The sequence below is a fragment of the Sminthopsis crassicaudata genome, chromosome 3 (genome assembly GCF_048593235.1).
Source record: "Sminthopsis crassicaudata isolate SCR6 chromosome 3, ASM4859323v1, whole genome shotgun sequence".
NCBI lineage: Eukaryota > Metazoa > Chordata > Mammalia > Dasyuromorphia > Dasyuridae > Sminthopsis > Sminthopsis crassicaudata.
This window is the reverse complement of record NC_133619.1, coordinates 645,099,169-645,123,245: the sequence shown is the minus strand read 5'-3', so window position 1 is coordinate 645,123,245 and position 24,077 is coordinate 645,099,169. Positions and strand designations below refer to the sequence as shown.

Genomic DNA, 24,077 nt, shown 5'->3' with positions numbered 1-24,077 from the left:
ACGCCCTCCTTCAGAGGCAGCAGGACAGCAGCAGGACAGCAGCAGTCCAGACCCTAGCCTTCCTCATCTCCACCATGGGGCTAATGATGGCCCCCATGTCTCAGGGCTGTTGTGAGGCTCAGTGAGGGATCTGTAAGGCAGCCCAGCACTGTCTAAATGCTTATCACACAGTTCCAATTCAAGGCACAAGTGAGAGTGAGCACCCACCACTACTATCAACTTCCCTTCACCTTAAAACTTTTAAAATGTGCCCAATAAAAGAAGAACAATTAGAACTGGAAAAGAAAGACATTTACTTACAGGAGTGATTTGTTATTTCCTTCTCTAGCTCATTTTACAGATGAATAAACTGAGGTAAACAGGGGGTTAAGTGACTAGGCCAATGTCACACAGCGAATAAGTTTCTGAGGTCAGATTTGAATTCACATCTTGCTGATTCTAGGCCCAAAGCTCTATCCACTGCACCACTTAGCTGCTCTTTTCTCTGATTACTTAAATTCAAATTTTCTTTGAAAATTGTTTCATTTAAAAAAGGCTGACGGCCAACCGACTGCTCCACATTCCTTCTGTTTATGAGGTCTCTTTCCATTATTAATATGATAGTCATAGTGACTGATCTCTGGTCAAGGCCTTCCCATTTCTTACATGGGCAAGGTTTTTCTTCAGTGAGAAAGTGGAAAAGGAAAAAAAAAAAAAAAAAAAAAGAGGAAAACAAACCCTGAGGATAAACTCATTGAGCAAGAGTGAAGGAGATAAGAAGACAGTAAAGCAGACTGAGGAGGACTGGGTGGTGGTGGTGGTGGGGAGAACAATGAGGGTACTGAGAGAAGAGGACAAATCAGACTACAGTGACAGAAAATAAGAACCTGGAGGTTTTGCTGAATTTCGGAGCCATAATGTTACTATAGGAACGCCTCAGAATTCTTACTTTATTGAATATCCACCACTTCTCATTGACTTAGCCCAAGTTTATAGGCCATTTATCAATGAGATCAGTGTCTGGCTTGTAATTCTTACTCTCCTCCCAACTCCTGGCCTCATATCAGGAGACTTTGACATATATAAGAATTTTTCCTCCCACTCGCATGAGCTTTTCCTCCACCCCACTTCAGCCACATACTAAGATGGTCACAGCCTCAATCTTGCATCCCCCACTAAGAAATCGCCTCCACAGTCAAGAATTCTGAAATTTCCTTCTCTAATCATAATCTATTGGCTTTTCACTTCTTTCTCTGCCCTTCCCTTATATAGTCCTACATTATCCAAATACAATTTATAAGATCTTGATCCCTAAACTCTCTCCCATTCTATTTTCCCTGCACTAGGCACTCATTCTCCCCATTTTGACCCCTTGGTCAGCTCCCAAAGATTTAATTATCTTTATGCTAATGATTTTCAAGTCAATCTAGCCTCCCTTTCCTCTTGGCTGACCTCCAATCCAACATCTTTTAACATAACCAGAGCTCCTTATCTTTCCCCCAAATCCCTTCCCTCCAGTCCTTCAGGTTCCACTCTAGGAACCATCCTGGGCTCCTTCCTCTCTCCTGTAGTGCAAAGGCCTGTCATTTTTCTCCCTCACCACCTTGCACCTGGAGTGGCTGCCATGGCTGCTGCAGGGTCTGCCTGACTCATCTCCCCCACTCCAGTCCATCTTCCTTCCTTCACCAAAGGGATTTTCCTACAGTGCAGCTCTCAATACACAATAAATTTCAACGGTTCTCTGTTGTCTCCAGGGTCCAGTACAATTTCTTTTTGGTATCCAAAGCCCTTTATAGCCTGGAGACATCTTCCACTAGATCAATCGCTTTATGTCTTACTCCCATGACACTTTGATTGAGGGATGTTGGTCTTCTTTAGATTCCCTGAATAGCTCTCCATTGCAGCTCCCAACAATGTTCTCTGGCTGTGCTCTAGGCCTGGACTGCTCTCTCCCCTCCTACTTGATTACTGACTTCCTAACTAAAATCCCACCTCCTTTTAAAATTATGCTGCTTTGTATATGTTTGCTTTTCTGTTTTCATTCCTCATTAGATTGTAAACTCCTCAAGGGCAAGAACATTCTTTTACCTCTTTTTTTTTTTTTTTTTTTTGTATTCCTAGTGCAGCATAAAGCAGACACTTAATAGAAGAGTTTATTGCACTAGACTGGACAGTACTGAATTCTTTGATGCTGATTAAGAGCATTCAAAAGGTGTCTCTTCAGTATGAACTGTCTGGTGTATTCTGGCAGGCCTTCTCTAATTCTTTACATTTGTCAGAATTTTCTCTGGTAGGAACTACCTGATGATGATGAGTAAGGAGAGAGACCTTCCCACAATGCTGGCTTTCATAAGAGTCCTCAGTAGCGAGAATTCTCTGGTGTTTAATGAAGTACAATGGGTTCCAATCACTCCACATTCCTTAAACCCCTGACTTCTTTCCACTATGAAACCTTTCATGTTAATAAGGTCTGAGCTCTGGCTGATTGCCTGCCCAGACTCCTTGCGTTAATTTTTTCTCCCCCGTTAGTCTGGCTTCTTTTTGTTCTCTGTGTATTCCTAGCATGGAGCCTGTTGTCACCTCCCTGACATTTATCCGCCTTCTCCCTGGTGTGGATCCTGAAGTGCTGAGTGAGGGACGAGCTCTGGCTGAAGGCCTTCTCAATTACACTTCTCCCCAGTGTGTCTCCTCTGATGCTTAGTGAGACTCAAGCTCTGCTGGAAGGCCTTGCCACTCTGCTTGCACTGAGAAGACTTCTCTCCAGTGTGAATTCTACGATGTTCCAGGGGGTGTGAATGCCAACTGAATGCTGTCCCACATTCCTTGCACTCATACTATTTCTTTCCATTATGAATCCCTTCGTGTTCAATAAAGTATGAATTCTGGCTGAAGACCTCCCAAAATCCCTTATACTCAAAGGATTTCTTACAAGTGTGAATTTTCAGGTGCTCAGTAAGAACTGATATCCGCCTAAAGGATTTTCCACACTACCTACATTTATGTTTCTCTCCATCATGGTTTCTTTCGAGATTTATAAAAGCCGCATAGTTCATGAACGCTTTCCCACATTTATAAGATTCCTCTTGAACATGAATGCTCTGGTTTTGAATAAGAAATGAGTTCTGGAAATCCTGTTGCCCTCTCAAATCACATGGTTCAGTTTGATGATACTGATTTAGAGGTGTGAAATTATGAGAAAGATTCCCACATTTATCATAAACCCATCATCCTGGAGGCTCTTACAGGCTCTGATGAAAGCTGCTCTCAAAATCAGCATATTGATGACTTCTCTGCTCAGTAGTGAATGTTTTCATTTTTCTTTTCTTTTTTCCCTCAAAAAGTCTGAATTCTATTGGAGAGATAACATGTCAATATATGAAGTAAATCCAAATAATTTCAGAGAGAGAGGACAATCACTAGCAGCTGGGGCATCTGGATGGGCCTTGGGGAGGAGGTGACATATAAGCAAGCTGAGCTCAGAAAGAATTAGGGCTTCTAACAGGCATGCATGGTGTAGTTGGGCTGCAGAGAGTCCAGCAAGAACAGACATGTGGGAACAGGGGAGAGGCTGGAACCCGGTTGTGCAAGACCTTTAAAGCCATAGAAGAGTTATGGCTTCCTAAAGACCCCAGGAGCCACAGCAGCTTTCTGAGCAGAGGTGTGACCCAATCAGACCTGGGTTTTAGAAATACTGATTGGGCAGCGAAAGAGCCACCTCTGAGAGGCAAAACTGCAATTGGGGCATTAAAAAATCCCCTCATTTTACCAGTAAGAAAACTGAGGATGAGCAGGTATGCATTCTGCCCAAGGACAAATACCACGTTATCCCACACATGCAAGAAAAGACCCAAAGGAGCTCTCCATGAGCCTCAGGCTCGGGTTTCCCACATGCTGTAGGGGCCCTGCCAAACCCCCACCCACACTGTCCCACCCTTCAGAGAAGGCCATACCTGACAGAATGGTCCATCCACTGGCTCTTAGAGGCCTACTGGAACTTCTTCCCTGCAAGTCAGAGGCCAGCAGCCCTTGCAGGCTACCAGGCTCCAGCCAGAAGATCAGGTCTGGTCTGTCTTCTCTCAGCTCTGCCCAAGGGAGAGGAAAGGAGATGCCTGTGTGCTGGGGGACGGGGAAGGGGCTCAGCTTTGGCTGCCATGGCCACTGGAGGGAGAGAGCCAGGGCCTGTCTACTGGGAGCCACTGGCTACATGGCAAAATCAAGGAATCCACTTAGATGCTTTCTGTGTGTGAGGTGGGAAGCTGCAGAGAAGATATGGAGCCAGTCTTGGAGTCAAGTCCCACTTCTGAAGCTTACTAGCCATGTGGCCCTGGGCACACAATGCTCATGAATAGATGCAACTCTCCAAAACCATAACCAATCAATCAGAAAGCATTTATTAAGTACCTGCTGTGTGCTGGGAATACAAAAAGAGGCAAAAGATTGCCCTGGCCTTCAAAGAGCTCACAATCTAAGAGGGGAAACAGTTGGCAAACAAATGTAATCACACAAGCTGCATACAGGATCAAGAGGAAATCTTTAACCAGAAATAGGAGGAAACATCCTGTTAAATACAAGATTTTAATAAAGTTAGGGCAGAGGAGGTAGAGTGCTCCAAGCGGGGGGAACATCTGGAGAGCATGTCCAGAGCTGAGAAATGGAATAATCAGAGCCTGGGCACAGGGTTGGAGAGAACGAGGAAAGGCTGGAAAGCAAACTTATGCAACGTGGCACATTTAGGGCATGGGATGAGCGCAGTAGTAAGTGTGAGCTTAGAGGATGGGGAAGATGGTGGTGTCCTCTACAATGATAGGGAAGTCTGGACGGGGTGAGGGCTTAGGAGGAAGATAACGAATCCCTTTTTGGACATGCCTAGTTTAAGAAGTCTATGGGACGTACAATTGGATGTGAGTCTGAAGGTCAGTTGAGAGGTCTGGAGGAGAATCACCAAGATGATTGAGTCCATACAAGAAAGAGGAGGCGGCGCTGTGAGGCACTAGCTTTAGCAGCTGTGACCTGGGTGCTCCCAGCAGGAGACAGGGAAGTGATCAGGGAGGGAGGAGGAGAACCCAGAGAGAGCAGTGGTGTGAAAATTGAGGGCAAAAGGTCAAGAAAAAAGGCCTAGGACTCATCAGTTATGGTGTTGGGGGAGACCTGAAAGAGAGAATAACGAATGGAGTGATAGTGGTTGAGGGAGAGCTGAGAGTGGCATAGAGGGGTGGGGAGTGATCTCCTCCCTGCCCCCACTACCTCTAATAATGATCTGGGGCATGAGGGAAGTGCCCCTATTAGATGCAGTGAACAGAAAAGACTTAAAAGATGAAATTTTGTTGCTTGCAGAGCAACAATTCTGAAGGACACAGTAAAAAAGGGATCGATTATTGAGAAAATAATTTAAGGAAATGTTCTTGGTCCACATGGGTTCGGAATCAGGGAGGAATATTCTCTGGGCAGGGCAGGCCAGGGCCAAGGACTTGGACCAAAGATGTGGCAGACCAGGTTGGAATGGTCTTCCCCCTCTTCAGAGCTTGGTGCCCAAGGAGATGGGACAAAGACAAAGCCCTGGCCTCCGAGGGTGTAACAAGGAGTCTTCTGATTGGGCACTGCTGCCAAGCATGGTTTCCTAGGACCCCCAGGTGTCTAAAAGCCTCCGCCACCTACCTTTTCTCTTCTAAATGCCTACTCTATTGAGAATTTAACAAACTTGGACATCTCATCCCAGAGAGAACAGGAAACTCTGACTTTTTTTTTTTTTTTTTTTTTTTTGAGGCTGGGGTTAAGTGACTTGCCCAGGGTCACACAGCTAGGAAGTGTTAAGTGTCTGAGACCAGATTTGAACTCTGGTCCTCCTGAATTCAAGGCTGGTGCTCTATCCACTGCGCCACCTAGCTGCCCCAAACTCTAAACTTCTATTCCAAGCTTTAAAGAGTATGATCTGTTTAATGTATATTGGATTACTTGCTGTCTGGGGGGAGGGGAGGAGAATGGGGGTAAGAGAGAGAAAATTTTGGAACACAAAGTTTTGCAAAGGTAAATGTTGGAAACTATCTTTGCATATATTTGGAAAATGAAAAGCTCTCATTAAAAAAAAAAAAAAAAAAAGGATTATGATTGCAAAACCATAAGCACACCCAGGCAGCTTGGCTTGGCTAATTCCTGCAGCAATGTGCTTCATTGCCGCCCCTTCCTTTTCAGGATTACTGCCGAAATCCACATTGATCTTTGCCAAACCCTCTACTCCATAATATAAAAATCCTCCCTGCTTTCCAGGGTCGGGTCAAAGCTGCCCCGCCCCATTCCCCACTCTGGCTCCAGGATTCACATAGGCCACCTGCCACGTCTGCCTGGCACACATGCCCAGCCCTCATTTTCTCCAAAGCTTGGCCCCACTTCCCTAACTTCCCCAGGTCCCGTCACTCTGCCACACTCACACCCTGTCACATATTTATTTTGATGTCATTGATTAAATGATGTCATTTATACACACCTTTATACATGTGGTGGGGGTCCCCACCCAACAGCATAGGTTTCTGAGGCAGCGTCCAGCTCTTTACCTAGCACACAGTAGCAGCCAAATACATGTTTGTTGATTTAAAAATTTATTTTCAGTTACCCCCCCTCCCGTTTCTTTTGAAAAAGCAGCAGAGGGAGGGTATCTCATCTCTCTTCTTTGGGATCAAGCTTCATCAGTGTCGATCTTTTAAAAATATATTTTATAGATATCTTTTGCATTTTTCTTTCCTTATCTGCCCATTCCCTCATCTTGAAAAACAAAAAACAAAAAAAACCCAAAACGTTTCAGCAGAACTAAGCAAGCCGGGGACAAGCTCTGGCATTACGGGGGTATCCCACGTGTGTGCTCCTGGCTCTGGCCACCTCTCCTTCCGGGTGTAGGGCTGGCCCAATTCTGGGCAATTATGAAAGGAGACACAATGGCGGCTTCAGTGGGGGATGGCATTTGAGGTGGAGAAGGGGCGCAGGACCTGGGCTGCAGTCCACGGAATGGCCAGAGAGCAGGAGGGCAGACCGGATCAGAAAGACGGCAGTACAATTACTGAGAGCTTCAAAATGGGTCTGGGCTGTCCAGGAGGAGACGATGGTGAAAATGAGCAGGAAGGTTTGCAAAAGGCTTTTCAAATAGAATCTCATCCAATCCTCACAACCCTGGGAGGTAGGTGCTATTGTTATCCCCATTTACAGGGGAAGAAATCGAAGTAAACCAAAGTTTAATGACTGCACAGGGTCACGCAGCAATAAGTGTCCGAGGCAAGATTTAACTCGGGTCTTCCTGCATGCGGGTCCAAGGTTCTATCCACTGCGCCCCCTAGCTGGATGCTCTGAGGAAGCAGCTGTAGGTCCTCCAAAGAATGACACAGGGGACCCACCAGATCCACAGCGGGGGACGGAGACCGTCCAGTCCGGGGGAGGGAGAGAAGAGGAGGAGTTAGTGATTCCCTGCCCTGGGCCCCAAGGCAGCCTCTGTCTGCCCCACCCCGGACCCTCCCGAGACTCTGCAACGCCCCCCTCCCCCAGACGGAAGTCACCCCACTGTCCTCAGAGTCCCCTGGAAAGCACAGAGAAAGAGAATAGCTGTGTCTGGCCCCGGCACTAAGAATTGGACAACGGCTGTGACTGGCTGGGGCGCATTCTCCCAAGGATGGGAGAATGGCAGCGTCTGGCCCAGGGCCGCTAAGAATAGGAGGACTGCAACATCCTGCCTGAGGCTGTTCAGAACAGAACTGCCAAAGGCGGGAAGATGGCTGCGTCCACCCTGGGGAGTTATGAATAGGAAACCCAAGGGCAGACCAACATCCTGCCCAGGGCTGCTAAGAAAGGGATACTGGTTGCATCTGGCTGGGACGCATTCTTCCAAGGATGGGAGAACGGCAGGAGGATGGCCTGAATCTGGATGGGGGCCGAGCAGAACCAAGGGCAGCCAAGAAGGGAGGTCAGTCCAGCCGGGAGCACAGTAGCCCTGTGCTCAGGAGCACCTACATGCACATCTCTCTTGGCCATGATGGCAGCCATGACTCTGGTAGAGCACTGTGGGCTGGGGAGGACGCAGGGAGCTCACACTGGGAAAGCGCTTTGTGAACCACCGATGTCAGTGCTCGCACCTGCCCTCATTAACGCGGAGACACAAAGCAGAAAAAGCCCAAGTACTGCTGCAGACCAACCCAGTAACGCCCCCAATAGGCAACAAGCCAGAGGATCTCCCAGGAAAGGCTCAGCGGGAGAAGACCCCAGCTCAGCCCCTGGCTATGGACAATGGCTTAGCCGCTCCGGGGAACGCACAGAACTGGGAACCCAGAGCAGAGAAGCACAGCTGAGAGCGGGCCACACCGACTGAGGACAATGAGAAGTAGCTGTGGTCCCTGGAGAATATGCCACAAATGTCGGGACAGAAAGGAAACAGACGAAGATGCAGAGAAACAGCTCGAGTCTGGAACCTGGCCGGGGACCAAGGGGTGAAGGGGTCTTAGATTCTGCAGGAGTCCGCTGGGGCTTGTGCTCTCTCTTTCTCTTCCCTTTTCCTCCTCCTCGCTCTTCCTTCTCCCTCTCTCCACTTTTCCTCTTCCTCCTTCCCTCTCTCTTGCCCTTTTCTCCTTTCACTCCAGCTTCTTCCAAAAGCGGAGCTGCAGATGGCTCCTGGACATGCCATCATGTCGTCCTTCAGGAGCCTCCCTGTTTTTGACCTTCCCATCCTGCCTCTGTCCTCTCACTCCAGAGCAGCTCCGGAGCCTCAGGCCTGGACCACTGTGATGTTCCCTTTTTTGCTCCCCCAGACACAAAGCTCTCCTTTCCCCTTGGCTCCAAAGGGGATTTTTCTGCCATGACGGGCCATCTCCCTCTTTGCAAAAGCCATGGATTCTTTACCATCTTGAGGACCGCCTACAGAGAGGCCCCGCACCCCTCTCCAGCTGCCCGTGTCTCCTCTCTGTCCAGGCTGTCCTCCAGGCCTGAGTCGCCTTGGCCCTTCCCCTCTGAGGTGCTCCCCGCTCGTCCTCAGCCTCTACCTGTTGCAGGGGGTCTCCCTGTCAGGGTGCAATCTCCTGGAGGCCTTTCTCTCCGCTCTCAGAGCCAACAAGGGAACACACCAGAAGTCGTGGTGATGGGCAGGAAGAGTCACCTGAGCCGCACCAGTACAGTTCCCCCTCACAGCACCAGTAGAAGAGGCTAGCCTCCTCACCACATTACCTCATCTGTCCCTCAGAGCAAACCTGAGAGGTGGGTGTCATTATCGTCCCCACTTTACTGAGGGGGAACCAAGGCAGGAGCTGGTTTCTGATTCAAACTCGGGCCTCCTCGACTCCCCCGTGTCTGATTACAGAGTTGCTGAGAAACGAGGGGACCCTGAGGGAAGTGACCTCGGCCTCCGAGACCTGGAGAGGAGGAGATGTGCCCCCCAGGTTCTGGTGAGGGGATTTCAGAGGCATGAAGGAAGGATGGGGAAGCTGCCACAGGGGCTGAGAACTGCCAGGAGGAGTTGTCCCAGGAGGGAGGAGACACTGCCGGGGTCTCAAGAAGCTACGGGCAGAAGTGGGATGGGCAGGAAGAGGCCGCTGGGGACACATGGCCAGCTCGGTGACCAAGAAGGGAGGGCTGGCGGAAGCTGGCAGAGGGAGGCAACAAAAACAGCGCCTGTTCCCAGTGGGCCCGGCCAGAAAAGACGGCAGAGGACAGGCTAGAAAAGGGGCCAAGCACTGTACAAAGGTCATCTGTGATCCCTACAACCCCTGGGGGGAGGCGGGAGGCCAGAGGCCACTCTGAGGCTGGGTCTGCCCCGGCCCGGCCCTCACTGCCTCATGGTGACAACGGACAACGAGGGGCGGCAGAAAAACGGGAAACCAAGCAAAAGGAAGGAGCCCTTTGTGGGGGGGCCCATGGGGCAAATGGCACTGGGCTGGCGCTGGGAGGGGGGGAGGAGGCAGCAGGGGAGCCCCTGGCAGAGACCTCCAATGGAGGGGCTCAGCATCTCCCTGCGGGTAGGTCGCCCCGTGTCTGGTTTGGCAAGATCTAATCAGCCACCAGGCTTGGACTGCGGATTGTGGGGATATGGGGATGCAGACGAGGCTCTGAACTGGACCCGTGGGGCTGGAGGGGTCTGGGGGGCCCAGCAGGAGGTCCCCAGGCAGTGCGCTGCAGCCCACCCCTTGGCACTGCCTCGGAGGTAGGACATGAAGCCGGGGCTGCTGGCTATCTCGAGGAGGGGCAGTCCCAGGGACAAAAAGGCTTCGGCTCACTCAGAAAACGCCAAGTCTTATGTTTGGGACCAAAACATCAAGGACCAGCTGGGGAGGCTACTCAGACTGCTGCTGTTCTGAAGATCTGGGGGTCTGAGGGGCCCGCCAGCTCCAGGGGAGTCACTGGGGCCCAGGGGCTGCCAAGGTTCTGATGGGACCTTGGGCTACGTTGGCAGAGGCAGCGCTTCTGGGAGTGGGGGCGGGCGGTGCCGCTGGACACACTGGGCCCTTGGCGTGGAGGAGGGGCCGTGTCTTCCAGAATCTAGGCCACCGAGGACAGAGGTGAGGACGGGGGCGAGGACCGAGGCACGGAGGCCAGACACAGACTGGGGATCCTTTTGGGCCCAGGCAGGAATCAGTGGCCTCTAGGGTCCCTTCCAGCCCACCCACATAGAGGGCCGGGGCTCAGCCAGCCAGAGCTGAGTCTGCAGCAGCTCCCCCCCCCCCAACCTGGGATCCTGCCACAGACCAGGGAAGACCCCCTGGAGGTTCAGGAAGTCCCCACCCAGAGTTCTTTTCTGGGGTCCCCAGGGATGAGCAGGAAAGGGCCAGAGGCCGGCCCGTCTGGAGGAGCTTCAGAGGAGCCCCGGTCCCCGGTTCTGGGCCCCTCCCCCCCAGCCTTACCCAGGGACACCAGGTTCCTGTAGTTCTCCAGCATCACCTCCTTGTAGAGCTGCCACTGAGCGGGGCTCAGGCACCCCCATTCCTCCTCCGTGAAGTCCACGGCCACGTCCCTGAAGGACACGGCCTCCTGCAACACCAAACACAGCCTGCTGGCCCGGCAGCGCCCCCCGGGGGCCGTGGAGGGGCCTGCTTGGACGGCCTCTGGGGGCGGTGGGCCTGGGTCCCCTCCCCGAGGGTCTCAGAGGCCCTTCCAGCTCCAGGGGCACTCCTCTCAGCCCAGACCCGGCCCTGGAAGCCCTGAATGGGGAGTAAGGGGATCCGGGGGCACCCCAGAGCAAGCTGGGGAGGCAGGGGGTGTCCCACTGGCCCCCAGGAGCCCAGAGGGCAACAGGGCCGGGGCCTCTGAGCCGGGCCTGCAGCCCAGGGGCGGGCCAGCCTGGTCCGGGCTGATTCCCACCATTGGCCTCCAGCCCCAGGGAGCCCCAGAGTGGTCTGGGAGTCTGGAGGCCAAGGGGGACCTGGAGGCCAGGGGGAGCCTGGAGGCTGAAGGGGAGCCTGAAGGCCAGGGGGGACCTGGAGGCTGAGGAGAGCCTGGAGGCTGAGGGGGGCCTGGAGGCCAGGGGGAGCCTGGAGGCCAAGGGGGACCTGGAGGCCAGGGGGGACCTGGAGGCTGAGGAGAGCCTGGAGGCTGAGGGGGGCCTGGAGGCCGAAGGGGAGCCTGAAGGCCAGGGGGAGCCTGGAGGCTGAGGGGGGCCTGGAGGCTGAAGGGGAGCCTGAAGGCCAGGGGGGACCTGGAGGCTGAGGAGAGCCTGGAGGCTGAGGGGGGCCTGGAGGCCAGGGGGAGCCTGGAGGCCAAGGGGGACCTGGAGGCCAGGGGGAGCCTGGAGGCCAGGGGGGGCCTGGAGGCTGAGGAGAGCCTGGAGGCTGAGGGGGGCCTGGAGGCCAGGGGGGGCCTGGAGGCTGAGGGGGGCCTGGAGGCCAGGGGGGACCTGGAGGCTGAGGAGAGCCTGGAGGCTGAGGGGGGCCTGGAGGCTGAGGGGGGCCTGGAGGCCAGGGGGGACCTGGAGGCTGAGGAGAGCCTGGAGGCTGAGGGGGGCCTGGAGGCTGAGGGGGGCCTGGAGGCTGAGGGGGGCCTGGAGGCCAGGGGGGGCCTGGAGGCTGAGGGGGGCCTGGAGACCAAGAGGACTCTGACTCACCTGGTCTAGGGCCAAGGGGACCCCTGGGGATACGCCCTCGTCCTCCTCTGGGCTTCCCTCAGGGGGAAGGAGATTCAGCGCCATGAGACCTGAGGGGAGAGGAAGCTGGTGGAGGAGAGGCCGGCCAGAGGGGTCCTGGGCAGGGGCAGCTTCTGTGGGCAGGTGAGCCCCACACACGGCAAAGCCACGCGAGGCAAGGTCAGAGGTCAGGGTGCAGGGGAGGGGAGCCTGGCCCAGGAGAGCCTGGGACAGGGGGAGGGTCAGCCGCCAAGGATGGGGGGGCGGGGCGTGGGGAACAACAGAGGAGCCGACCCTGGACAGAAGGCCCGAGGAGGGGGTTGGGGGAGCCAGAGCGGGGGCGGGCTCAGAGAAGCAGCCCCGTCCTCTCCCAGGGCAGGAGGGACCAGGACTGGGGGTGCCCCAGGCCCCAGGGGGTCCCGCCCAGATCTGCCGCTGGCACCGGGCAGGGGGCACGGGGCGAGGCCTGAGAGTGCCAAGGACGTGGGCGGGGCAGGGGGTCCGAGGATTCATCTGGAAGGGGACCGGGAAGGGAAGGGTGGGAGATCAAGGAGAGGGAAGAGCCTGAGGGAGGAGAGGGTGGAGGTGGGAATGGGGGGGCTCCACGGAGAAATCGAGGGCAGAAATGGGGGACATCCGAGGCGGACACCCGTGGGGGCCGGGAGCCCCAGAGTTAGCAGCCGAGGGGTCTCCGCAGCTCCAGCTGCCGCCCATGAGGCGGAGTGGGGGATGGTCGGGGACGGGGGAGGCTGGGGGGGCTCCCGGGGAGCACGGGCGGGTCAAAGGGAGGACTTGAGGCCAGGCCTCGGTCCCGGCAGCCTCTGCCCGAAGGAGACACACACTCAGTGACCCCGCAGCAGTGGGGGGTCTGGGAGCCGCCTCTGAGCATGCCCGCGGCCCCCCTCACACACAGAGCCCACTGCCTCCTAATCCCCGCCACCCTCCGGACACCCAACCACGCCCCCGCCCCCCGCCCCTCTCCTCCCTCCTCCGGGTAGAGTCTCGTGACGTCGAAGTCCCCCCTCCTAGCCCCGTGACGTCACACATACCCCTCTTACCTCTCGCTCCCCCTGAACTTGCTCCGCTTCCTAGCTAGCACCTCCCTCGAACTGCGCCTGCGCGTCCGGAACTGCTCTACGAGCTGTGTACCCCGGCAAAGTGAGCGCAGAGGCTTCTGGGAATCTCCTCTGGGGCGTCCCGTGCGCAGGTGCAGTATGAAGTCTAGAGCCGCCCGGGGCGCATGCGCTGTTTTGCCCAGTCCTGGACGCGGTGCACTCGTGCGTGTTTGTGTTTGGGGAACTGAGTGCGCTCGCGGGGCGTCCCTGCAGGGGCGGTAGCACTGGGAGGAAGTTCGGGAAAGGCCGAGCCCTTGGAGCCCTGACTGCCGGAGTGCCGCGGTGTAGACACACCCTCTGGAGCCGGGGGAGGGGGGAGGGGAGGGCAACCCCGTCGGTTCGAGAGTCCAGCCCCCGCCCCTCAGCTCTGAGCCTCCTCCGACCCCCTGAGTATGTGTGCGGGGCCCGCCCCGTTGTGACCAGCACACCACCCTTGGGCCTTGGCGGTGGGACCGAGGAGCCGGGTTGTTGACACTTCCCGGGGCCGTTTATCGAGAGAAATCCAGGGCTTGCGGCTCTCGAAGCCCCGTTGCTCCGGAAGCCATGGTGGGGCCGGCCCTGGTTCTCGCCGTCTCCGCTTAGCTCTGAAGCGGGCTGTGAGCGGGCTGCCCCGCTTCCCTGGGCAGCCCCTCCCCTCGGGCTCTGAGCCTCCTGACCCCCTGAGCTGTTTGGCTGTGGGTGTGTCTCCTGTCCCCCCAGCTCCCCCTAGGGCTGAGCTTTCTCTGACCCGTGGGTTACGTCTGTGTCTGTGCCCTGCCCCCCCAGCCCTAGGACCCCCGGAGCACTAGGCGGAGCCAGGGCCGCCCCGAGGCAGTGCCGGGCCCTGTTGTGAGGGCGAGCCAAGTGCAAACCATGGACCACAGGAGAGTCACTGACTGGGGGCGGGAGGCAGAGAAAGGTCGCTGTCTAGGCTGGGCGGGAAAGGGCGGTCCGGGAGGAGGGGGGGGGGGCCTGGGCCAGGAGCCCAAGTAAGCCTGTGTCATGTTCTCTCTAGTGTGTTCTGGGCGCAGCTCAGTAATCCAAGTGCAGCCAGGGGTCAAAGTGCACATCCTTTATTGTCGCCTTCCCTTGGGGCCGGGCATCTTTCCCGAGGCTTCTGGGTTGGTTTCACTTCACGGAGGAGCGTAGGGGGAGAGCCCGTCAGGGAGGGAGAGTGGGGGGGTGGGGAAGAGCCTGCGGGGGGGGGGGGGGGGGGGAGAAAGGGGGAGAGACCGCCAGCGGGGGAGAGTGGGGGGGGGGAGGAGAAGGGGGGGGCGTGGGGGGGAAGGGGGAGAGACCGCCAGCGGGGGAGAGTGGGGTGGGGGAAAGCCGGCCACCGCTTCTCTGGCCTCTGCACCTCCCCGCCTGAATCCTGGCCGAGGCTCCGAGCTTCTCTGGGCTCTCTTACAGGTAGGGGGCTGCAGTAAGAACTAAGCGCTCTACAGAGCTAGAGAGCGGCTAAGCTCCAGGCATCAGTTCCCCGACTTAGCGTTAGTTCTGGACAATAACCAGCCTGCCAGGAAGGGAGGACTTCGGAGGCCCGAGCACTTCCGCTCTGCTCCTGGAGGCCAGGGGCCCTGGAAGTTGTTGAGGCCCACAGGTGTCCCCGGCGGCCATTGCAGTCGTTCTGGGGAGAGGATGTTGGGGAAGGGGGCGTGAGGTCAGGAAGGGTCGCGGGGTCTTGGCTGATTGGACGTGGGCGGGGCGCCACTTGGGGAGCCCCGGCAGTCCTCCGCATGCAAGGGGACCTCGGGAAGGGCTGGGGAGGAGAGAGGCTGTTTGGGGCTTGGTGAGTCTGAGGTAGGTACAGGACTCGGATAGAGGGGGGATGTTCTTGGGTCCGTCCCCAGAGCCTGGTCACTGAGATGAATCTGAGGGCTGATGAGACCCCCTGTTGGGAAACAGGCTGAAGCCGGCGGGGAGAGCACCCAGGTCAGAGCGAACCCCCCTTTCCTCGGAGACTCTCCCCAGGAAGCTGCGGCCCGCTTTCTCCCCGTACTCCTCCGGCCTCTCGGAGGCTCCTCCCTGATTTCCTTTGCTAGCTCCATCCGGGTCTCAGTCTCTACCCAGCCCCTGGCCGCTGCCTCGGGCAAACTGAGACCTGGGAAAAGTTTCATTAGGAAGCGCCCCAGCCCCTTTGGTTCCCTAAGCCTCGGGATGGCCCGGCCCTCTGAAGGATGGCACCGGCTTTCTCAGCGAGGGGAGGGGAAAGGAAGGAGCCCGGCGCTGCTTGAAGTTTCTCCAGGGGCAGGTTCCCGAGCACGTTTGCAGCCTCAGGGAAGGGGACTGAAGGCAGAGCCAGAATGGGGATGAGGGGGGAGCACTTGCTAGAGAAGATGAGGCGGGAGGAGCAGAGGTCGCTTCTCTTCCCCCCCCCTGTCTTTCCCCCCTTCACTCCCCGAATTCCTTCCTCTTTCCCGTTCAGAACGCCCGGCCTCCCTTCTCCCTGAGCTGGTCTGCTTTCCTTCTGACCAAGAGCCCACCTGTAGAACCACATTTGAGCCCCACGGGCCGTGCATCCGAGACCAAATCTAGCTCCTGAGCCGAGCTCGCGCCTCCGTTTCCCCACAGACACCAAGTTCCCGGCTTATGGGTGACTGGCAGGGGACTGTTTCTGAATAGGGGACTATCTGGACTTCCTGATTGTTTTATTTATGACATACAGTGTCCCTCTGGCTCATCTCCTACCTGCCTGCCTGCTCCTTGGTCCTGTTCGTTCTCGCCCCCCACGCATGGCTGTTCCTGGAGGGTCTGGCCTCGGACCCCGTCTCCTCTCGCTGTGTTCTCTCTGGAGCCTCGTCCGCTGCTCTGGATTTAACTGTCGTTTGCAGATGACTCCCAGACCTACAGAGCGATATTGGGGACATGTCTGTGTTCCCCTAGGTGTGTGTACGGCTGCATCTCAATATAGATGGAGATGTGCCTTCAAGTCCCAACTGAACTTCCTGCCGGAAGCCTTTCCCAGCCCCTCTTAATTCTGGTAGCTTCCCACTCGCTTGTATGGGTCCGATGAGCCAAAGCCGGACACGTTATACACCCACATGTACTTCTGCCATTTTGATCCTCCCTGAGAACAAAGAAAAGCTCATTCAGTAGATAGCTACTCTGCCAGGCAGTGTGCTACGTGGCGGGGTTACAAAAAGTGGCCAACGGCAGCCCTGCCCCCGAGTTCTCAGTCTAGTATACTATCTACAAATAAAATTTAGATGGAATAAATAGGAAATAACTGCGAGTGGGAAGGTACTAGAATTCTTTCTTTTACTTCGACTCGTTTTCCCACATATTTTCAAATTCTTTTTTGTTTATTCATTACTTTGGTCTTTCTCTTGGTTTTTGCAAAGGTGATGCATTTTTCCTTTACTTTGGTGAATTTCCTGCTGTTTAAAGGTGTTGGCTGCAGATGGATTTCGGTCCTTTCTCACAGCCCTTACCGTTGTAGCCATACCCTTTGGGGCGAATTCCCTCATGGGTTCACATGGGAGTTCACAATCATCACATTCTTAGGATTTGTCTCCACTGTGAGTTCTTCCATGTTTGGTACAACAGCACCTCCTGTAAATGCCTTCGACACAGATTTTTAGTTTGAAGATTTCTCTCCCGTGCATACTCTCCAATGCTGGGTTAGGGATGAGCTGCGGTGGAAGTTCTCCCCTTACAGCTTTCATTGCTAAGGCTTCTCCTTTGTAAACTTTCTTGATGGTGAGTGAGAGAAGAGTTGCAGCTTCAGCATTCCTGGTTTTTTTTGTTTGTTTTGAACTGACTTGCCCAGGGTCACAAATTTGAACTCAGGTGCTCCGGAGTCAGGACCTGTGCTCTAGCACTTCACCACCTCGTTGCCCCTCCAATGTTTTTTTTTTGTGGTTGTTGTTGTTGTTAATTTTTTTTTTTTTTTTTTTTTACAATTTTTACAGTTTCTCTCTGATGGAGAAGAAGGTTTGGATGGCTCATGAAGCTACCTTCTTCACAATCACAGGACTTTTTTCTCCTCATGTTGTCTCTGATAAAGGGGACCGTGTTTGTGAGAGACTCCTACATTCATTGTAATTCCATGATCTCTTGGTGCTATTGATGTAGCTTCTCATGAAGCTATTCCATTCACGGCTGCCTTATTTGGTGGAGAGTATTTTATGGAGCACACTCAGTGGACTGGAAGCTGCTTTATGACCAAAGCTTTTCCTTGGGAAAAAAAATCCCATTTGTTTCCATAACCAGATCTCTGAAACAGGACCCTCCTCAAATGGAGAATGTGCCATCTTGGTCATTCTCCTAACTACTCAGGTGATCCTCCTCTTTCTTGATTTGGGGTGGCTCCAGATTCTCATGTCTCATGTGTCTGACTGAAAAGAATTGGAAATGAAATAAACTTGAATCCAAATCGTCATAGTTATGAGTCCCCTCAGCACCCCCCTAACCCCCAACAATGCAACTTTAGGCTCTGTTGCAGGAGGCAAAGTCTCCAGGGTTGGGGGGAGTGATAGACCTGCTGCAAGGCTCTGCTTTGGGTCAAATGACAATTGCAGTAGGAGGTTCCAATGTGGACAATTAAGGATAGGAAGGACACTAATCAACTCGGTATCCAAAGCAAGGAAAACAGGATGGGGGAACAGCCTTTTTAGATTTTGCCTTTCTTTGTTCCCCACCACTTATCACACAGCAGGAACTTAATGTTTGTCGACTTAGATGTTAAAAAAAAATACACGTACAGAAGATGAACTTAAGGACAATTAATGAAGGAAAAAGAAAGAAAGTGAATATAGGACCTCTAAGAGAAGAAGACAAGAAATCCCAGGAGAAGGAAATGGCAGACGACTATTGCAGTATCTTGGCCAAGAAAAGCCCAGTGGGCAGTGTCCATGGGATGATCTAAAACTGAAACATGGAACCCAGTATAAGTCTTAAAGCTCAGTAGAAGGTTAAGACTTGAAAGGAAAACCAAGAATAACAAAGACTTTTTCAAAGTTGCCCAAAGAAAATTCTAATGATCAAAGAAGGGTTAGGGATAAAACAGTGATAATAGACAAAGTTGACAAGGTTTTGTTTCCATTTCCTCTGTCAAAAAGGAGGATTTTTACATTGAAAGAGATTGAATAAAAATGGCAGACATCCTTAGAGGGAAGCTTTAAAGTGTCCAAGTTCCAATGCCCAAAGGAACTGCATGTGATTACTGAGCCACTGCCAGTCAGTCACCTCTGACAGCTTTAGGATGACAGGAAAGGCATCTAGGGGAGAAGAAAGCTGAGTGCCCAATTTTTCAAAAAAGGGAAGTGAATGGCATCTATTGATTTTGATTTCTAGCAAAATTCCCATGATCAAAAGCCAGCATAGCTTCAACAAGAACAAGTCATGCGTTTGGAAGAGCGCTCAAATCTCAAAAAAATAAAAAAGAATGAAAAAAGGGTAAAAAAAAAAAAGGGGGGGTAGCATCTCAGCCTCTCAAACTGTATCAGAAAGGAATAATGATCAAAATAGAAAATTATCAAAAATAGAAAACAAAACAGTGAAGCAGACTAATTGAACATACATTTGCCTATGTGATCCTGGACAAATCATTTAACCTGTTTGCCTCAGTTCCTCATCTGTAAAACGGGGATGCACTAGAGAAAGAAATGGTGATCACTCCAGTAATCTTTGCCAAAGAAAATCCCATGGATGATATCCATGGAGTCACATAGAATTCGACACAACAGAATGACTGAACAACGTGCAAACTTTTGAGTTAGGTAGGAGCACAAAAAACAACAGCGCAGAGTTAAATGCAGAGTAATTTCTAGAGGCAGGTTGTGTCCCCCTTTCTCCACCACAGTGAAACAATAATAATAGACCTAGAAAACAATATATACTTTCTAAATAAAGTGCCATTTCTTTAGGATTGGATACAGAATATCATCACTGTTCCGAATGGGAAGACACTAAATATCAGCAAGTCAACAAGCATCTATTAAGCACCTATTGTGTGCCAAGTCCCTTGACAAGTGCTAGGGATATGAAGAAAAGCAAAACCAGTCCTTACTCTCAAGGAGCTCTCCATCTAATGATTTATACCCTGAGAATCTCTCCAATCAGTCTTATCCAAAGCTTCCAAACTGAGATTTTTAAAGTTCAAATCTAACCATGTATTCCCCTGCCCAAGAAGTTCCAGGGACTCCCTAACATCTCTGGATAAAATATACTTCTTCCAGGATTTGAAGCCTTTTTTAATTTGGTTACCAGATCCTTTTTATTATTTTTAAAGAAGCTTTTTGATGCTTAAAAAATGCCCAACAATGTTCGTAATTTCCTTGTAACAGAGCTACTTGGCTCCAATCTAGATTTTTGTCCTGATTACAAATGACTATCTCACTAGATTGTGAGATCCTTGAGGGCAAGTTCTGTCTTTTTGTCTCCCCAGAACTTAGCCCAGTGTCTGGCACATAGTAAATACTTAATGTTTTATATTAAGTATTCAATCTAACATTCTGACCAAGCTGGTCCCTTTGCTTCTCTTCCCAGGTGACATCCTTTGTATCTCTGTGTCTTAGCGCATGTTTGGAACATTGATACAATACTGGATTAGAGTTAGAAAGGCTCAGATTTCATTTACCACAAACCCTGTGGTTTCAGGCAAGCCATTTAACCTGAGTCTCAGAGCCTTTTGTAACCTGCCCTCTCCTCCCTTCTAGTCTTCTTACATTTGACTCCCCAGCCCAGTGACTCTGGTCTCTTGGCTGTACTACAGATAATCTTTATTTCTCAGCTCTTATCATTTTCTCTGGCTATCTCTCTTGCCTGGAATGCTCTCTTCTCTCTGACCATTGACCTCCCTGGATTCCTTTAAATCTTTAAGTCTTCCTCCTTAATTCCAGTGCCTTCTCTCTATTTCCTATTTATTCTGTATATTCATAACTTGCTTCATATATATTTCTTTACATTTTGTCTCCCCTAGTAGATTATAAGCTCTTTGAGAGAAGGACTATATTTTGCCTCTTTTTATACTTAGCACAGTGCCTGGCACATAGGAAGCACTTAATAAATGTTGCTAGATTGATTTCCTTCTCTGTTAAATGGGGTCAAGCTCAGACACTATGAGATTCTTCTTTCTTGATTATAACTGTTTGTAGGGTCCTCCTCCAATTTTTTTACATTTATTTTCTATCTGTAATACATTATAGGCAACCCCAGTAAAATGTATACTCCTTGAGAGTGACAACAAGATAAAATATAACTATAGTTTCACCCATTCCTGTAAAAATCAAGTGTGTTTTTTAGATAATCTAAGATTTTATTATTATTTTTTGTTAGGATTACTAGGTGAGAACTCAGGTTGTCTGGACAGTGACAAGGTGAGAATTCAGGTTGTCTTGACAGTTCTCTGGCTCAGACCTGTAAAGGGAGTTTACACCTTAGGAATCCTAGAAGGAGCAAACTCATTGGTTGAAGTGGTTCTTCCCAGAAGCCCTTGCATTATCCCACGCCCATTCTCTGGGAGGATAAAAGAGGCAACATTGGGCCTGGAGAGCAGTCTGCCTGGGGAAGGTCAAGGGCTGGACGACAACACTCCAGGAAGAGAAGTCTCTGCATTACATCAGGCCTGACGGGGCTCTCTGCAGGAAGGGAAGTCACTTCTCTGGACAAGAGTTAACAGCAACTGCCTGGAGACAACAGTTCACTACAGGAAGAAGAATCTGTCCAAGAGATTTGAGTTGACACAGCAGATCTCTTCCCAGAGAGCGATCGGCAGCTTCTGGAGACAACAGCTCGCTACAATTTTTATATTCATTATTATTATTATTATTTTTGCCAAGGCAATTGTGGTTAAGTGATTTGCCCAGGACCACATAGCTAGGAAGTGTTAAGTGTCTTGAAATCAGACTTGAACTCAGAACTCAGGTTCTCTGTAACGTGCTGTTGTCTCCAGAAGCTGCCAATCGCTCTCTGGGAGGAGATCTGCTGTGTCAACTCAAATCTCTCAGACAGATTCTTCTTCCTGTAGAGAGCCCTTGTCTCCAGACAGTTGCCGTTAACTGTCGTCCAGAGAAGTCACTTCCCTTCCTGCAGAGAGCTGAGTCAAGCCTGGTCTAAAGCCAAGACTCCCTATCTCTGCAATGCTGTCCTCTTTATCCTCCCAGAGAATGGGTGTGGGATAATGCAAGGGCTTCTGGGAAAAATTACTTCAACCAATGAGCTTGTTCCTCCTAAGCATGCAAGCTCTTCCCCAGGAAAGGCCGGAACTAGAGAATTGTCAAGTACCGATTTAGCACTTAATAAAAACCTAATATCTCATTATCTCATTAGCACTTAGTAAGAACCTAACAGTTCTCCTCACTTCAAGGCTGGTGCTCTATCCACTGTACTACCTAGCTGCCCCTGTAGCTTATTTTAAATTGTCACCTCAACCATGCTGTCTTAAATCTGACAGTCTTTTCTATCAGTTATAAAAGCATTCTTTTCTTCTTTCTCATCCCAATATGACTCCCTGCCAATTGCATTTCAAATATGCACCATTTTTCCCTTGTATGATTTCCCCTTCCTCCACCTCCACCTCTCCTGCAGATGTTTTCCTTGCCTATCCTTCATTGTCTCAGAATGCTATTGGTTGTTGTGTACTCCTAAGTGGACTTGATGAGAGTTGGGATCCCTTTAAGATTCTTAATTGCCCAACCCATGACTGACCTTGATTCACAAATCTTGGTCAAAGGCACCCTTTGAATATCCGGGCCCAGCCCCCCCACTCTCAGCTCAGCTTCTCCCAGCCCTCACCTGATCTGAGCTAACTGAAAAGCCCAACGAGAACTTAGGGGCACCGCCCACCATCTTTTGGGTATAAAAGAAATGAGCCCGAACACCCTCATTGCAGGAGCCCTCCCAGCCAACACATGGTATCCTTCCAGCCATGTAAGGGTCCCTGCCTGCCAACAGCCACCTTTGGCCCTAGAGTCTTTCTAACTGAACTTTACTTCCAAATTTCTACAATAAACCTTTTATTTATCAATCTAGGTTTTCAGGCCTGTAAATTCATTTTACAGGGGACACTGAACCTCATAGGATTATCTATGCACCGAGAAATGGGGTTCCCCCTTTCCTTTCCCTCATTAGACTCAAAACTTTAAAAGCCCAATCTAAGTCTGAAAGAGCTGTCTGTGAGCAAGCACTTTCCTTCCCATACAACTTTGTGTTTCTTTGTGCTGTGGTCACAGACCCACTTGGCAGGAGAGACTCTTCCTGGACCCTCCAGTTGACCAGGCTGAGAAATCTGCCAATAGTTTGGTGTCAGAAGTGGGATGACTAGGGATCCCCAGGGAAGCGGCTGGGTTTTCCACCCTGCAGGACAGCTAGAGATTCTTTAATTAGGTTTTATCTAGCCAGACTACTTTGGTGGCATTTTCTCCTTATCCTGCATAGGATGAGTCATTTCCCCAGCAGTTTGTCTGAGAGGAACCAAATTAAAGTGGGGAGAGCCCTGAATGCCTAGAAGGTGCTGAGATGATATTTTCTCTGTTCCTGGCTGTTTTTACCTCATGGCTCTCTGCATCAAAATGCTTCCTAAAATTCATAAACCGGGGCCTCCTGGCAACTGCTCCTCCTTCCCAACAGTTGTTCTAGTGATAATAGGAAGTAATTTTATCCATTAGTCTCCTCATCTATAAAATGGGGATAAACCTTCCACTTCCCTTCCAGCGTTACCATTTAAAAAGGGGGATTAGGCCGGGGATGTGAACCTCAAGGCTTATTGAGAGGCTCGAATTCTCAAGGGCTTGGCCTAAATCTGAGCTTTTGCCCCGAACTTCATGTTCCTCATCTTCTTTCTCTCCCGTGGACAAAATGAGCAGACTTTTTTCTCTAATGAAATTTCAGGCCCAGAGTGACTGAGAGAGTGCATGGCTTGGGCCTGTGTCAGACTTTGATAAAAGAATCAATCTTTATTTATTCTTCTGGCCTCCTTTTGAACTTCAGGCTTTACATTAGGTCTGGCTCTGCTCATTTCTGGAGGGGAGCTCCAAGCTCTCCCTGCCACTGGGTATTGAGTGATGGGCTGGCTATTCCAGGCTGTCAAGCCTGTGATCTTTCAGTGCTCCCCTAGTAATCACATCTTGGACAAAGTTGGATTTGTGCCCCTTGGTGTGAGCTCTGCAGGTCCCTGATTTGGGTTTGGGTCTGTGTTAGATTCTTACTAAGTGATAATGAGATAATGAGATATTAAGTTCTTACTAAGTGATAAGTGGGTACTTAGCAATTCTCTTGTTCCTGCCTTTCCTGGGAGTTTTACTTCTGTGAACTCCTGGCGAGGAGCTTGCATGCTTAGGAGGAGCAAGTTCATTGGTTGAAGTAATTTTTCCCAGAAGCCCTTGTGTTATCCCATGCCCATTCTCTGCGAGGATAAAAGAGGGCGGCACGCGAGAGATAGTCTTGTCTGAATCAGACTTGAGGCTGCTCTCTGGAGGAACAAGTCTCTCCTCTAGACCAGAGAGCGACTGGCAGTTTCTGGAGATGACAGCACGTAACAAATTGGCGTCCACAATGTGGGGCAAGGACTTCTGCTTATTCTGACAATGACTTATTCTGAGCCCTTCAGAGGAGCTAGTCCAGACCTTTGCATTTAAGGACTTATTCTGACCCCTGCACACAGAACTGTCTCCATTCCGCTTGCTGTCATCCCTGGGGTGGGGAAAGGGCCCTGCGCCGCCCTACGCGTGTCACACACACAGCCCAGCCACAGGGGGCGCTGCCACTCCACGAAGGGCTTAAGCACATTCCCAGGGCCCCAAAAGTTAGACATGCTTGTGCACATACACAGGGACGCAGGTGGCAGGGCACGCGCACACCTTGTTTCACAGGTCACGGAGGTCATGGAACCATAGACAACGCCCTCCCCTTTCCCCATCTACATAGTGTGTGAGGGGACCGGCTGGCAGCACTGCGCCTATGCACTCCCTACAGGCGCTCACGGACCG

The 24,077-nt window shown here is 51.8% G+C and overlaps 1 protein-coding gene across 2 annotated transcripts; it reads right to left on the bottom strand.

The window, feature by feature from the left end:
- Nucleotides 1–912: 912 nt before the first annotated feature.
- LOC141564983 (zinc finger protein 69 homolog) lies at nt 913–13,267 on the bottom strand. 2 transcript variants are annotated; one of them, XM_074307901.1, is made up of 5 exons: nt 13,114–13,267; nt 12,038–12,126; nt 10,842–10,968; nt 3,930–4,061; nt 913–3,328 (listed from the first exon to the last, which is right to left on the bottom strand). In XM_074307901.1, the coding sequence occupies exons 2-5, from the start codon at nt 12,119–12,121 to the stop codon at nt 3,219–3,221; spliced, it is 453 nt and encodes a 150-aa protein (XP_074164002.1). In that variant the 5' UTR covers nt 12,122–12,126; nt 13,114–13,267; the 3' UTR covers nt 913–3,218. The 2 variants fall into 2 exon arrangements, with proteins under 2 accessions (XP_074164002.1, XP_074164003.1); XM_074307902.1 differs by lacking the exons at nt 913–3,328; nt 3,930–4,061 and adding an exon at nt 6,556–7,322 and having other exon boundaries at nt 13,114–13,266.
- Nucleotides 13,268–24,077: the final 10,810 nt, after the last annotated feature.

What these genes read in the sequence shown, in the direction of transcription:
- LOC141564983 (XM_074307901.1), bottom strand. Translation starts at nt 12,121, where the DNA reads ATGGCGCTGAATCTCCTTCCCCCTGAGGGAAGCCCAGAGGAGGACGAG. An exon ending in TCCCCTTGGCCCTAGACCAG is followed by an intron (nt 10,969 to 12,037) that starts GTGAGTCAGAGT and finishes TTGGTGTTGCAG; the next exon opens with GAGGCCGTGTCCTTCAGGGA. An exon ending in TGGATGGACCATTCTGTCAG is followed by an intron (nt 3,329 to 3,929) that starts GTATGGCCTTCT and finishes TCTCTCCAATAG; the next exon opens with AATTCAGACTTTTTGAGGGA.